This window comes from Furipterus horrens, unplaced genomic scaffold (assembly GCF_987537825.1).
Source record: "Furipterus horrens unplaced genomic scaffold, mFurHor1.1.pri manual_scaffold_11, whole genome shotgun sequence".
Taxonomy (NCBI): domain Eukaryota; kingdom Metazoa; phylum Chordata; class Mammalia; order Chiroptera; family Furipteridae; genus Furipterus; species Furipterus horrens.
Genome location: NW_028327181.1, coordinates 74,861,548 through 74,874,422, shown reverse-complemented (window position 1 = coordinate 74,874,422; position 12,875 = coordinate 74,861,548). Strand labels below are relative to the sequence as shown.

Here is a 12,875-nt window from a genome sequence, read left to right as displayed (position 1 = left end):
TTTCATTTCCTACCATTTCCATTATGTCTCGTGTCTTGAATGCCACCTCTTGATGAAAGCAGCTTATGGCCACGTCCTCCCATGTCACACCTGCCCTCAGGTCTCCTGCACCCCACCCTGTCCCTGTTCCTGGAGTCATCCAACAGGAGGAGAAAGAAACACACCTGGGGAGGTGATGTGTGGGATGATGAGCCTGAGAGCGCATTGATAGCAGGACAAGAAGTGAATCAGATGGTAGGACAGATAGCGTCACCCCTAGTAGTTCCTGCCTCTGGCTTTCCTTGCCCCACACGTTTGGGTCATGTTTCCTGGAGCCAGGTCTTCTCTAAGTGTCATCACCAAGTATGGCAGAGTATGAGACTAGGACAACCAGAACTCCTGGGACCTGGATCCCTGAGATCCTCCCACTTCAGCTGGGTCCAAGGGCCCTGTCCCAGTGCATGAGAATCATGCTCATTACTCTTAATCCCTTTGTCCTCAGCCAGAGGCTATTTACTAGATTCTAGGGTGTCATCCCTCTGCTCCTGTCAGACCATCTGGCCTCCTTGAGCTGCTTTTCTGCCTTAAAACCAGCCTCTGGACTTTATATTTCTTCTCTTGCCCAGAAAAACGTGGAGTAGGTAAGAGATGGCTCTTTGAGAGAGAGGTGCTGTTTGCTCAGACTCAGTACAGTAATTGTTTTCTGGCTAAACTTCCTGTGTGGAGTGGGTTCCAGGCTCCCAGAGTTTGAAGAGCAGCTTTGCTAATGGTGGAAGTACTGCCTAAAGTGCTGCGGGAGCAGAGGTGTGAGCGGAACACTGAGGGAGTAGCCACAGTCTCCATCCACTTGGTTTGCTTCTGATGACCTCACGGGCCTCAAGCACCCTTCGGTTAAGAGGGAGGAGGTTTAGAGAGAGCAGAACACTATGTGTTGGAGAGGCAGAGAAGAGGCTGTGCCTGGAGTCCTGTCAGGGCTGATGTTCCTGTCAGGGTGGCCAAGGGGCCAGCTGGGAGCCCACAGTAAGCAGCAATTCTATGAAAGGGCCAGCCCCAGGGAAAGGTCCTCCTGGCCCAGAGGGGAAGGGGTGTGTGGGGTGGGTGTGGAAGCCCCGGGCCCTGTTTCCTGTTGAGTAGGCAGGGGAAGGGTTAATACACTGCAGGGGTAGGGGGAGTGAGCCAGCAGCACATGCTCTCAGGCTCCAGATTTGCACCTCCTGGGGACTGCCTGCAGGCAAGCCTCCCACCTCTGAAGGTGCCACCCGCCTGGCCAGCAGGAAGGGGTTAACACGCCCAGCTTCCTCCTGTGTCCTGTTACTGCTGAGACAGACCTGCCTGGCCAGCTGAGCAACTTTCCTCCTGAGTGCTGCCTGCCTGCCGTCCGGGCATCCAGGAGACCAGCGGACAAGAGGCAGAGTTGCAGCCTGTTCTGGGGACCCTGCCGCGCCCTTCCAAGGGGTCTACGCCTCCTTGGCGAGGGTGGGTCTCCGGGACGTAGGTCTGCGGTGGATGGCTCTGGGGACGCTCCCGAGGCTGTGCCGCCCCCCTGCCGTGCAGGTCGGAGGGTCACTGCAGAGGCTGCTCACGGTCCCAGGGCTGGGGCCAAGGGACCCGGCACCAGAGGTAAGCTGGCCCCTCCCTGGCAGCGGTGGTGCCCAATGGAAGGTTTGGGGCTTAGTCTCCCTCCCAGGCTCCAGGGAAAGGGGTGAGGAGAACAGGGTGGTGGAGTGGGCTTATTACCTCAAGTGGCCCTTCTGCCTGCAGCCCCTCCCTCCGTGCTGCCCCCAGGAAGGAGGACTGGGGGCTTGCTCCCCCCTCTGGAACAAGCATCTTTGGCAGCATTCCTCACAGGCTCCTGCTCCTCTCTACCAACCCCTTCTCTCAGCGCCCCCTGCACCTTCAGACTCAGAGCAGCACTCACCCTACTCCAGTGCCCCCAGCGCGGAGCTGACAAGCTTACAGCCAGAGGGCACTGCCTGGTCCCTCTGGCAGCAAGAGTTAGGGCTCTGCCGCTCCCCCCTGCCCCCCTTCACTGCTCGTGTTGGACCTGATGGAGGACAGAGGCCAGCGACTGCCTTAGCAGAGGCTAGGAGGGGGCGCTGGCTGGTGGGGCAACGCACAGACTTTGGACAAACTCACCCACGTGACTCAACATCTGGGTCCTTTCTATCTCCCTGAACCCCCACTCTGGAGTTGCCATCTGCTTCCTCAGTCCTGACAGGTCCCCCAGTCCTCTGGGCCCTGGGAAGAGCAGTCCCCGCCCTCCTGTAAAGTTCTTCTTGGGACCCTGTTATAGGGGAGAGCTGATACCTGCCCCCCTCAAGCTGTCCCAGCCCCTGCTGGCCCTTCTCCACACAACCCCCCCAGGCAATTCCTTCCTCCTCCTTCCCTGCCCTCCTGCCTCCTGCCCTCTCCCCCCATCTCTGAATTAGCCTCTTAGGCCCTGACTTCTCAGTGCCCTTCCCACCACCTGACAGGGGCTGGCTCAAGGTCACTGCAGTAATTCCATACCCGGCTGCCCAGGCCGCCGCCACCGCTGCCACCGCCACTGCCGCCTTATCGGCTGCTGGGTTTCTGTTTCACTCCCTTTTATTTCTGGGCATATTGTGTTCGATAAAACCCTTGCTTGTAACACCGCTGGCAGAGCTCCCAGTTGCTCCCTCCCGCGTTCCTTCCTCACCTCCTCCCTCTCTCCTCACCGCCTGCCCCCTCTTCCTCCCTACCTCGTTCCCTTCTGACTTGAGGTGTTTCTGATCCCTCCCATCCCCTAGCTCCGGCAGCGGCAGCGGTGTGCAGAGAAGGCGCTGCCATGCCCACCTCCCAGGAGAGAAGTTCGGGCAGGGCTGCAGTGCCCACACCGAGGGCCCCTCCCACTGCCCGGGCAGGCTGGAGGGCCAGGTAGAGCTCCTGCTGGAGTCACGGCCTGACTGGTTCTGCTGGTTTCAGTGGGCAGTGTGCAGGGAGCGGCATGCACTCTGGGCGGGCTTTGGGGCACAATTATTTCTCATCTTGACTCTTGCCACCTGCCAGCCCACCCATCAGAGGTAAAGACAGGTCTGAGTCACTAGTGAGGGGGAGGGCAGGATCTAAACAAGTGTCAGCCAGTGGCATCCCCCCAGAAGGCCGCCCGGACAGAAAGACAGCAGACAGAAGGTAGGCAGTGCTTTCAGCCAGAACTCTCCATCCCTCCATGTCTCCCTAGGGACCCCAGGGTCTGGGCCTTGAAGGAAACTATGAGGCCTGCGGGCTCCTTTGAGATGATTCCTGTGCTGGCAGAACTAGGTGGAGGGAGATTCGAATTTAGGGGTGAGGGGGTAGAACAAACTCCTTTTGACTACTGCTGAGTCCCAAGGTAGAGCTGAGAGGTACAGTCTCTATGGCTGCTGGTATTGGTGGGGGTTCATTGGTGAAGTGGAGGCTCTGCAGGTCCAGCCAGAGTGTGTGTTTGTGTGTGTGTGTGTGTGTGTGTGTGCACCCCCTGCTGGTGTATATCCACATCAGAGTAATGGTGATGGCAGAGGGACTCCAGTGTGTGTGTGTGTGTGTGTGTGTGTTTGTGCATGTGTGTGTGTCCCTGCTGGTGTATACCCATATCAGAATAATGGTGATGGCAGAGGGACTCCAGTGTGTGTGTGTGTGTGTGTGTGTGTGTGTGTGTGCATGTGTGTGTGTCCCTGCTGGTGTATACCCATATCAGAGTAATGGTGATGGCAGAGGAACTCCAGTTTGGATTTCTGGTAGGGCCCTGGGAGAACATTTCTCTGACTTGGGCCTGGGTTTACTCTCAGCAGATGGCCTGGTTTGGCTGGTCCTAATTACCCTGCAGCTGGGGTATCTGAGTTCTGCCCTGTGCCTCAGGCCTCAGGGAATTGGGGAGCCCAGACTGGTCTTGCCCATAGGGGGCTTACAGTCTGGCTGTAAAGGTGGGGCTGGAACAGTAAAGCAATCAGATGAATTAATTACAAAACTGGTGACACTGACAGTAAGTATTGGATTCGTCTTCTGGGGAGACTTAGGTCCCAGCTCCACCACCTATATGCTGTGTGACTGTGGCATGTCCCCTCTCTGACCTCAGGGCTCGTGTGTGTACAACAGGGTGGTGGTGGCTAGATCTCTTGGAGAGGCAGCCTCTTCTCCTAGTGCTCCTTCCTCTCTCACCTGGCCCAGCTCACAGTATGCCCTCTGAGCTGCCCCCTTCCCCACTCTCCCCTTGCTGGCTCATTCTTCCTCTTCCTCGCCTTCAGATCTCGACTCAGCTCAGCATCACCTCCTCTGGGGAGTCTCCTCTGATTCTCCCAGCCTGGATACTCCTGTGCTCCTCTGCATTTTCATGCTGGGCTGTGATTTCTGTACCCTCTCAACTGGACCTGGGGGCTCCAGGACTTGTACCCTGTGTCTGGCTCAGAGAAGGCCCCAGGAAATAGCTACTGAATGAATCAAGCTACAAAACTAACATGAGAAGAGAGGAAAGTGAGGACTGAGAAGTTGGAAAGGATAGGTCTTAAGCTCAGTCCTGGCAGAAAGGGGAAAGGTAGCCAAGCAGAAGCTAGGCCGTAGGCATTCTGGGGTCATTGTTGTGTGCCTCAGTAAGGGCAAAGACTGTGCTGTGTGTCTGCCTAGATTTATCCCAAATCCCCACTTACAAGCTCTGTGATCTTGGAGAAGTCAATCCTTCTCGAAGCCTCATTTCCCCTCTCTGTGAGTGGTGACAATGATAATAGCATCTTTGTAGTGTGATGGTAAAGATAAATGAGCATGCAAAGCTAGAAGTGCCTGCTGAATAATAAGTAAAACAAGAAAAATAAGAAGCACCTGCTGAAGGCTGTTCCTGGCAGTGGGGACACCCTGGACAGACCTTAAGTTGGTGAGTGAGTGGTCAGCTAGGTGGGCCATTGCGCCTGAATGGCAAACCCTCTCTTCCTCAGACTCATGTGGAACCCAAGGACGAAGCCGCCCTGCTGAGAGCACGGCGGCCGATCCTTGGAAACCGTGACCTCACGACGGTGGCCCTCCTCGGCCCTCCACCTCCGGCTGGGGCGGGGGGCGCCCATCTCCAAGTCCCCAGCCATGACGACCTCAGCGCTGAGGCGCCAGGTGAAGAACATTGTGCACAACTACTCAGAGGCGGAGATCAAGGTGCGCGAGGCCACCAGCAATGACCCCTGGGGCCCGCCCAGCTCGCTCATGTCAGAGATTGCCGACCTGACCTTCAACACAGTGGCTTTCGCTGAGGTCATGGGCATGCTGTGGCGGCGGCTCAATGACAGTGGCAAGAACTGGAGGCACGTGTACAAGGCGCTAACGCTGCTGGACTACCTGCTCAAGACGGGCTCTGAGCGGGTGGCCCATCAGTGCCGTGAGAACCTCTTCACCATCCAGACACTCAAGGACTTCCAGTACATTGATCGTGACGGCAAAGACCAGGGCGTCAACGTGCGCGAGAAGGTCAAGCAGGTGATGGCCCTGCTCAAAGACGAGGAGCGCCTCAAGCAGGAGCGGACCCATGCCCTCAAGACCAAGGAGCGCATGGCGCTGGAGGGCATGGCCATGGGCAGTGGGCAGCTGGGCTTCAGCCGCCGCCACGGCGAGGACTATGGCCGCTCTCGGGGTTCCCCATCCTCCTACAATTGTGAGTGAGCCCTGGGTGCATGGCTGGGGACAGAGAGGTGGCCTGGGTTCCAATTCTAGCTCTATGGCGTCAGAGGGATGTCTTGATGATTTGGTGAGATAAGGAATGTAAAGTGTGAGGCAAAATGCCCAGCACATAGTAGGTGCTCAACAGGTTAGCATAAACAATAGCGTTAGTATACATTTGTTATTATTATTATTGATTCAGTCTGGTAGGATGGTGTGGTAGGAACACAGGCTCTGGAATCCAGTAGCATTCCTTACTCTGTCCCTTCCAAGGTGTGTAATCTGGACAACCACCTCTCTCTGAAGCTCAGCTTCCTCATCCATAAATTAGGGATAAGCTTATCTACAACTGTTTGATGTGAGAAAGAATGAGACCAGGCCTAGGACTGCCCTCAGCCCTGCGCCCAGACACATGGCACACGGTGCTTCAGCAGTGGCTTTCCCCATAACCCTGTCCCTCTGACTTGAGGGCACTATCCTTAGAAATGGGGGTGGCTGATGAGCAGTTCCTGAATCTCCTTTCTATCCTGGTGGGGGCTTTCCTGATCTGAGATTTATTCAGGATGGCCCTTCTTTCATAAAGCCCTTGACTGTGCTGTAGGCTGTGAGAGCTATGACCCCACTTGACCTCAAGCTGGATGGGGTCCAGCTGAAAGTCAGGGAACCTTGGTTCAAGTCTTGCTGCAGGACCCTGACCAGGCACTCCTCAGAGCTGTCTTCTGGTCTGTAAAGGAAAATATGGAATCTTTATTGGTTGGAATGGGAAACATTACAGAAAGTGCCAGGCACGTGGCCTGGCTCCCTGGGGCCCTCAGCTGCCTGTTGTTCTCTTCCCCTGAGTTTCTCTCTGAGCCTTGGCCTCCTAGAGGGGATGGGGTGTGGGAGCCCACGAGTACCTGTGTGGTCACAGAAGCCACGATGGCTATTGCAGCTTCCTCCTCGTCTCCCCGCTATACCTCAGACCTGGAGCAGGCCCGGCCCCAGACGTCAGGAGAAGAGGAGCTGCAGCTGCAGCTGGCCCTGGCCATGAGCCGGGAGGAGGCTGAGAAGGTGAGCCCCCTGCCCCCCAGCCCCGGGGCAGTTCAGCAGGCCCCACGTCTGGGCTGGGGTTGGCATGGGGCGGGGTGCTGGGGGAGGAAGGAGACGTACCTGGATTTGACACACCCTGACTCTTAGGCTCCCCTACACTGGGCCCCAAAGCCCTAGTCCTGTTTCCAAGGACAGCCCAGGGCCTGTGTCCCTGGGATTGTCCCAGCAGGGACCACCTTCCCGCTTCCAGTCCTCTCTGGCTGGGCGTGGAAAGGACAGTGAGAGCAGAGGGTCGGGGTGGTGTGGGCCTTCTGCTGCCTCATGGAGGGGAAGGGGATAAGGATGCTGACAGACACATTCCTAAGAGACACAGAGACATTCTACCCACTCCCCTGTCGTCAGCTAGCCTTTTGTGAGGCAGGTGCAGCCCCTGTGCTCTCATCCTCTCTGCCACCACCTCTGTGGATCCAGGTAGACCAGGCAGGAAGCAGGGCTGGGGGAGACTCAGGGGACCCAGAAGGAAAGGATTGAGCTTCTTGACTTTTAAACTGCATCTCAGATCTGGACAGGGAGAAGGCCACACCCACACTGCTGTCTGGGGTGGGCACTTCTCTCTCCGTCCCACGTTCCCCGCGCAGGGCCATGTCGCCTTTTGGCCCAGGAGTGGGAGTGCTGGGCCAAGTTCACCCCTGTCTTCCTCCCTCGCAGCCAGTCCCCCCAGCCTCCCACAGGGATGAGGACCTGCAGCTGCAGCTGGCTCTGCGCCTGAGCCGGCAGGAGCACCAGAAGGTAGTGGGCTAAGACTCCCGTGCTGGTGCTGGTGCTAGTGGAGGTGCTGGTGCTGGTGGAGGTGCTGAATGGGCATTAACCAGGCTCCTCCTGCTTCACCTGGTGGTCCTGCTGCACCTAACCTCTCAGTCACCTCCCACCCTTCTCTTCTCTACTTGGCTCAGATCCCCTCAAGGTCAACCTGGGCTGCCCATGCTTGCCTCACTCCTTTTGTGCCTTCTGCAGGAGGTGAGGTCCTGGCGGGGAGATGACTCCCCCATGGCCAATGGTGCTGGGGCCACAGTCCTCCGTCAGCAGGACAAAAAGCCCGAGAGAGAAGAGAGAAAGGAGGAGGAGAAGCTGAAAACCACCGAGGTAGGGAGGGTGCTGGGCTGTGTGAGACGGCAGAACCTGGGAGATGAACTAAGTTTCCATTTGTCAAGAGTGCAGAACAGTGCTTGGTATACAGTAAGCACTACTTCAGTGTTTACTCAATGAAAATGGGCGTGGAGGGGGTGCAGCAGCCCTGGATTGGGTCCCACACTACACAGGCTGGTTACCAAACTGACAGCAAAGTGAGATGCAAAGAATCCTGATTTGAGATCCTTAGAACTGGGTTCAGATTTGCTGCCACTTTAGGGCTGGGGCACGTCATTGTCTCGGCCTCACTCTCCTCCTCTGTACAGTGGGCGTGTTGGATAGTCCTCGCTCTCACATGCTAGGACGATGATGTGTAGATTGGGACTGGAGGTGGACTCAGGATATGGTGCTAAAAACATCCTGACATTTTTCAAGAGTATGGAGTATGGAGCTGCTGGGAGCAAGGCCACCCTCCAAAGCTGTTCATGCTACCCCTGGGGTTCTCTGCCCCTTTTCTAACGGCTCTGTGTGTTCACTGTGACCATTTTCTCTTGGACACTACTTAGGGAGGTAGGCTTGTCATATAACCTGCCTTACCACTGATGAGCTGAAGAGCAAGACAGTTGAGGGCAGGCCTGGGTTCCAGCCCAGCTCAGTCTCTCCCTGGCTGTGTGACTTCAGGCAAATTGTTTCCCCTCTCAGGGACTCAGCCAGCACATCTGTAAAACGGGGCACACTACCACCCTCCCTACCTGCTGCACAGGGTTGTTAGGAAAACCGGGTACTAACTGGATGAGGAAACATTTTATAAACTGAAAAGCACTGTGCAGAGGTGACAGATCATTACTAGATGTTTATGGGATGGATGAAGGAGAGAATGAGCTGGAGTCAGTATGACAGGTCAGGACCTGCCCTTCCTCTGGGCCCTGTCTTCCTCTAAGCCATGACTGCCTCTCCTCTCCACAGTCCTCCATCCTGGACTTGGTGGACATCTTCACACCTGCCCCGGCCCCGCCCTCCACACACTGCTCTGCTGACCCATGGGACATCCCAGGTGGGCATGCAGGGTTGTGAGAACTTCCCAGACTGGCCCAAATAGCCTCTTCCTTCCTGGTCACTTGCTGGCACCCCCTTACGCACAGCTGAGGGCCACTGGGCAGGTCACCCATGTCTCTGAGCCTCAGCTTCCTCTGTGACATGGTGTCACAGTGAGGAAGGGGGAGCACATCTGAAGAACCCAGCTCATGGGAAGTGATCTCAGGAAAGTGCTCTTGTTACCCATCACCCTGGCTTTCCTGCCCCAGCCAGTCCCTGACTGGGAAGGTGGCTGGAGCTGCCCGTGCCTGTGCCCAGGAGTCCAGGCTCCTGGGATAACTTGCGAGATACAGGATCCTGCTTGCTGGGTGGTTCTGAGTTAGCATCTGGAATCTGTAAAATGGATCCCTTAGCCTTGCAACTTGGTCTGGGTAACTGGGAAGGCCCTGAACTGTGGGTAAGGGTGAGCCTGGGGGTCATGTCTGTGCTGTTCCATTTCAGGTCTGAGGCCCAACACAGAACCCAGTGGCTCCTCCTGGCCTTCTGCAGACCCCTGGTCTCCGGTCCCCTCAGGAAGCATCCTGTCCCGAAGCCAGCCATGGGACCTGTCCCCTACACTCTCCTCCTCTGAGCCCTGGGGCCGGACCCCAGTGCTGCCTACTGGAGCCCCCACTACAGACCCCTGGGCACAGAACTCCTCCCACCACAAACTCCCCAACACTGGGGCTGATCCTTGGGGGGCCTTGGTGGAAAACTCCAACACACCTAGTAAGTGAAGGGCCAGAGGGTATGGGTGTGAGGCTGAAGGATTTCTGGGTCCCCCTTCCCCTGGGGCTGGGGCTGTTAGGAGGGCTGCTGGCTTGGAAAGAGGACAGTCCAGCCCCTGCTCTTTTTGTCAACCCATTTCATCTCCCTTTTCTTCCTTGGCTAGCTCTAGGTGGCACCTCGACCTTTGACCCATTTGCCAAACTTCCAGTATCCACAGAGACCAAGGAGGGGTTGGAGGGAGCCCAGGCTCTGCCCTCTGGGAAGCCCAGCAGTCCTGTGGGTAAGCAGGAGGCAGAGGATGACGCAGCTCTGGGGAATGCAGGGCCCACCCAGAGCGGGCCTCTGTCCTCTTCCTCCTACAGTGACCAACCCCACTCTATGTATACCCATTTGTATTCCAGAGCTGGACCTGTTTGGTGACCCCATCCCCAGTTCCAAGCAAAATGGTACCAAGGAGCCAGATGCCTTTGACCTGGGTGTAGTGGGAGAAGCCCTAACCCAGCCCAGCAAAGAAGCACGAGCTCGCACTCCTGAGTCCTTCCTGGGTCCCTCAGCTTCTCCCTTGGTCAACCTTGACTCCTTAGTCAAGGCACCCCAGGCTGCAAAGGCCCGGAACCCCTTCCTGACAGGTAGAACACCCCCTGTTCCCTGATAGGTCTCAACCCTGAGCCCCCAACCCACCCCCCCCCCCGCCCTCCATCCTTCCTTTCGGAGCCCAGCCCTTGCCCTAGAATCTTGTTCTTCTTCCCTATTTCTAACCCCCCAGATATTGTACCTGGCTCACTCTAAAACCCCACCCACTCTCGTTCTGCAGATTTCAGCGCTCCATCCCCCACCAACCCGTTCGGCGGGGGCGAACTGGGCAGGCCGACCCTGAACCAGATGCGAACCGGGTCGCCGGCGCTGGGCCTGGCGGCCGGCAGGCCAATAGGGGCGCCCTTGAGCTCCATGACCTACAGCACCTCCCTGCCCCTCCCACTCAGCAGCGTGCCGGCCTGCATGAGCCTCCCCGCCTCGGTCAGCGTCTTCCCGCGGGCCGGCGCCTTCACGCCACCGCCCTCGAGCCTGCCGCCGCCGTTGCTGCCCTCATCGAACTCAATCGGGCCGCTCCAGCCCGCTCCACAAGCCAGCACCAACCCTTTTCTCTGAGCACCGTCCTCCCCCGGCCGCCAGGCGCCTGCGCGCGAGGCCCCGCCCCCCACGCTAAGGGCGTTGGGTCCCGGGACTTCAGCCCTGGGGAGAGGCGGGGCTTCCACCCAGGACACGCCCCCGGAAGCCGGGAGCGGCTGAGACTCCGCCCCGAGGCCGCTGCGGACTCTAGTCCAGGCCTCGTCCTGGAGTGACTGCTGCCCGGGGCCCAGACCACGCCCCCGTAATAAAGACTGGAACCCACGCTCTCAGCTCTCAACAAATGGACTTTTTGCAGGATGTGGCGGCCAGGTCTGAACCACAGGGCAAATCACCGGCTGCCGTGGAAACTGCCCCACAACGTGGGCGCACAAAAACGCTCCCACTTCCGCACAGCCCGCTCAGCCTGGCACCTTCTCTTCCAGATGCTCTCATTCATTTGATCATTTTCACTCATTTATCACACATAGGCGCTGGAGATGATCTAATAGCAAGGAACCCATTTATTGAGCACTTCTGTGCTAAGCACTTGAGACAGATTACTTCATTTAATCCTTGCAACAACCCTCTGAGATAGATAACATCACTCACATGCAGGACTGGCTACATAATTTGTGGGGCCCGGTGCAAAATGAAAATGTGGGGCCCCTTATTAAAAATTGGGTTAAGAATTTTAAAATGGGGGCAGCAGAGCATTAAACCAAGTGCAAGACCCATTTTATAGGTGAGGAAACGAAGGCTCTGGGAGGTTAAAGTCACAAAGCTAGCAGTGGGTGGGGCTGGGATTCAGCGTCAATTTGGCTCTGCTGTGCAGCAGGTTTAATTTGCGAGTATTGACTGACTGCTATGAACAAAGTGCTGTGCTTGCCTGGGGAGGAACAGGGAATTGCTAAGCCCACAGTCTTCAGGAGCTCAGAACTCAGCCTGGTAGGCAAGCCAGATACCCCAGCCCCCATGCTCCTTTCTCTTACTGCATCACCTTAAATCTGGCTCTGCCCTCCTCTCCTTTCTCAGGGCTGGTGATAAATTCAATCTCAGCCACGCAGAGGGAGCCCGAAGGCTTAAGTGGGATCTGAAAAACCAAGGGAGAGGAGGAGGGCCTGATACTTCATCCAGGAGGCACCAGGGCCACCCTCCCTCCTGTTCTACTCAATGCTCTCCAGTCACTGAACTACCAGGCACTAATGTGTCCTCAGAGCTCAAGGTCTGGCTCTGCTGCCAGCTCCACCCACTTGGAAGCTCTGGGAGAAAATGGCCTTCCATAGGCCAGAAACACCAAAGTTGGGGGAGACACACAATGCTGTTCTCCTTCCTAAGGCTGGGATAGGGAAAGGGGATGTTTGGTTATTTTGGAGCGAGTCCCACCTTGGCCGTTGAAGGCAGGATGGATAATAGCACCTGCTTAGGAGTCAGATTGACAGTTCAAAACTCTGTTCCAAGATTTGCACTTAATAATAACAATCACTTGGTAATAAGTGGTTATACTCCCTGGCCTTGAGTAAATTACTTAACCTCTCTATGACTTTGCCTCCGTTTCCTTTGCAAATGGGAACAAGAGTTCTTTCTTTATGAGGTTGCTATGTGGCTCCTCCCAGGCCATTGTCTGTTTGGCCCGGGGTTCACCTTCTTCAGAGACTAACCAGATGGGATGAACCTGCCATCCCCCCTCATTCCTGGCTCATTAAACAGTGCCCAGGGTCCAACCCCTGTCTGTCTTCTGCTGCACACACATGGGAGGCCTCCATCCTTGGTTGCTGGCCACCTTTCGCACCTACCCTACCTGGGCTCTCTCTCCTCTAAACTGGCTGTCATGCTTCCCTGACCCTCTCCCCCTAGTGGTGCTGTTTTATTCCCACAAAAACAGGTTGGTACCCTGGAGCCACTGGGCTATCCCTGCCTCCTCCCCACCTGGGTCTGTGTTCCACCTCATTCTTGCCATGCTTCAGTCTTGGCTCACAGGTCTCTATTCACCCAGATCTTGCTCAATCCCATGTGTCTCTATTGTCCAAGAAGCTGACCTTGCCGCCCCATGATGTCTCAGCAACCCTCACCTGTGGTCACACTTTGGGGGGTGTCATCACCCCAGATTTCTCCACATCCAAGGCAGGCTTCCTGTTCTCTGATCTTACCCTCATTCCTCCCAGGGAGCACCCACAAGACTCCTGTTTGCCAACCCT

At 56.7% G+C, this 12,875-nt stretch overlaps 1 protein-coding gene across 1 annotated transcript; it reads left to right on the top strand.

The window, feature by feature from the left end:
• The first annotated feature begins 1,123 nt into the window (after positions 1-1,123).
• EPN3 (epsin 3) lies at positions 1,124-12,220 on the top strand. The gene is made up of 10 exons (XM_090292411.1): positions 1,124-1,599; positions 4,902-5,605; positions 6,542-6,660; positions 7,348-7,428; positions 7,654-7,782; positions 8,734-8,821; positions 9,304-9,570; positions 9,734-9,850; positions 9,972-10,199; positions 10,385-12,220. The coding sequence occupies exons 2-10, from the start codon at positions 5,044-5,046 to the stop codon at positions 10,717-10,719; spliced, it is 1,926 nt and encodes a 641-aa protein (XP_090148537.1). The 5' UTR covers positions 1,124-1,599; positions 4,902-5,043; the 3' UTR covers positions 10,720-12,220.
• Positions 12,221-12,875: the final 655 nt, after the last annotated feature.

Bases quoted from the DNA above. Each gene is read 5' to 3' on its own strand.
- EPN3 (XM_090292411.1), top strand. From the start codon at position 5,044: ATGACGACCTCAGCGCTGAGGCGCCAGGTGAAGAACATTGTGCACAAC. The intron at 7,783-8,733 runs GTAGGGAGGGTG...TCCTCTCCACAG, and splicing joins AGAAGCTGAAAACCACCGAG to TCCTCCATCCTGGACTTGGT. The intron at 10,200-10,384 runs GTAGAACACCCC...CTCGTTCTGCAG, and splicing joins CCGGAACCCCTTCCTGACAG to ATTTCAGCGCTCCATCCCCC.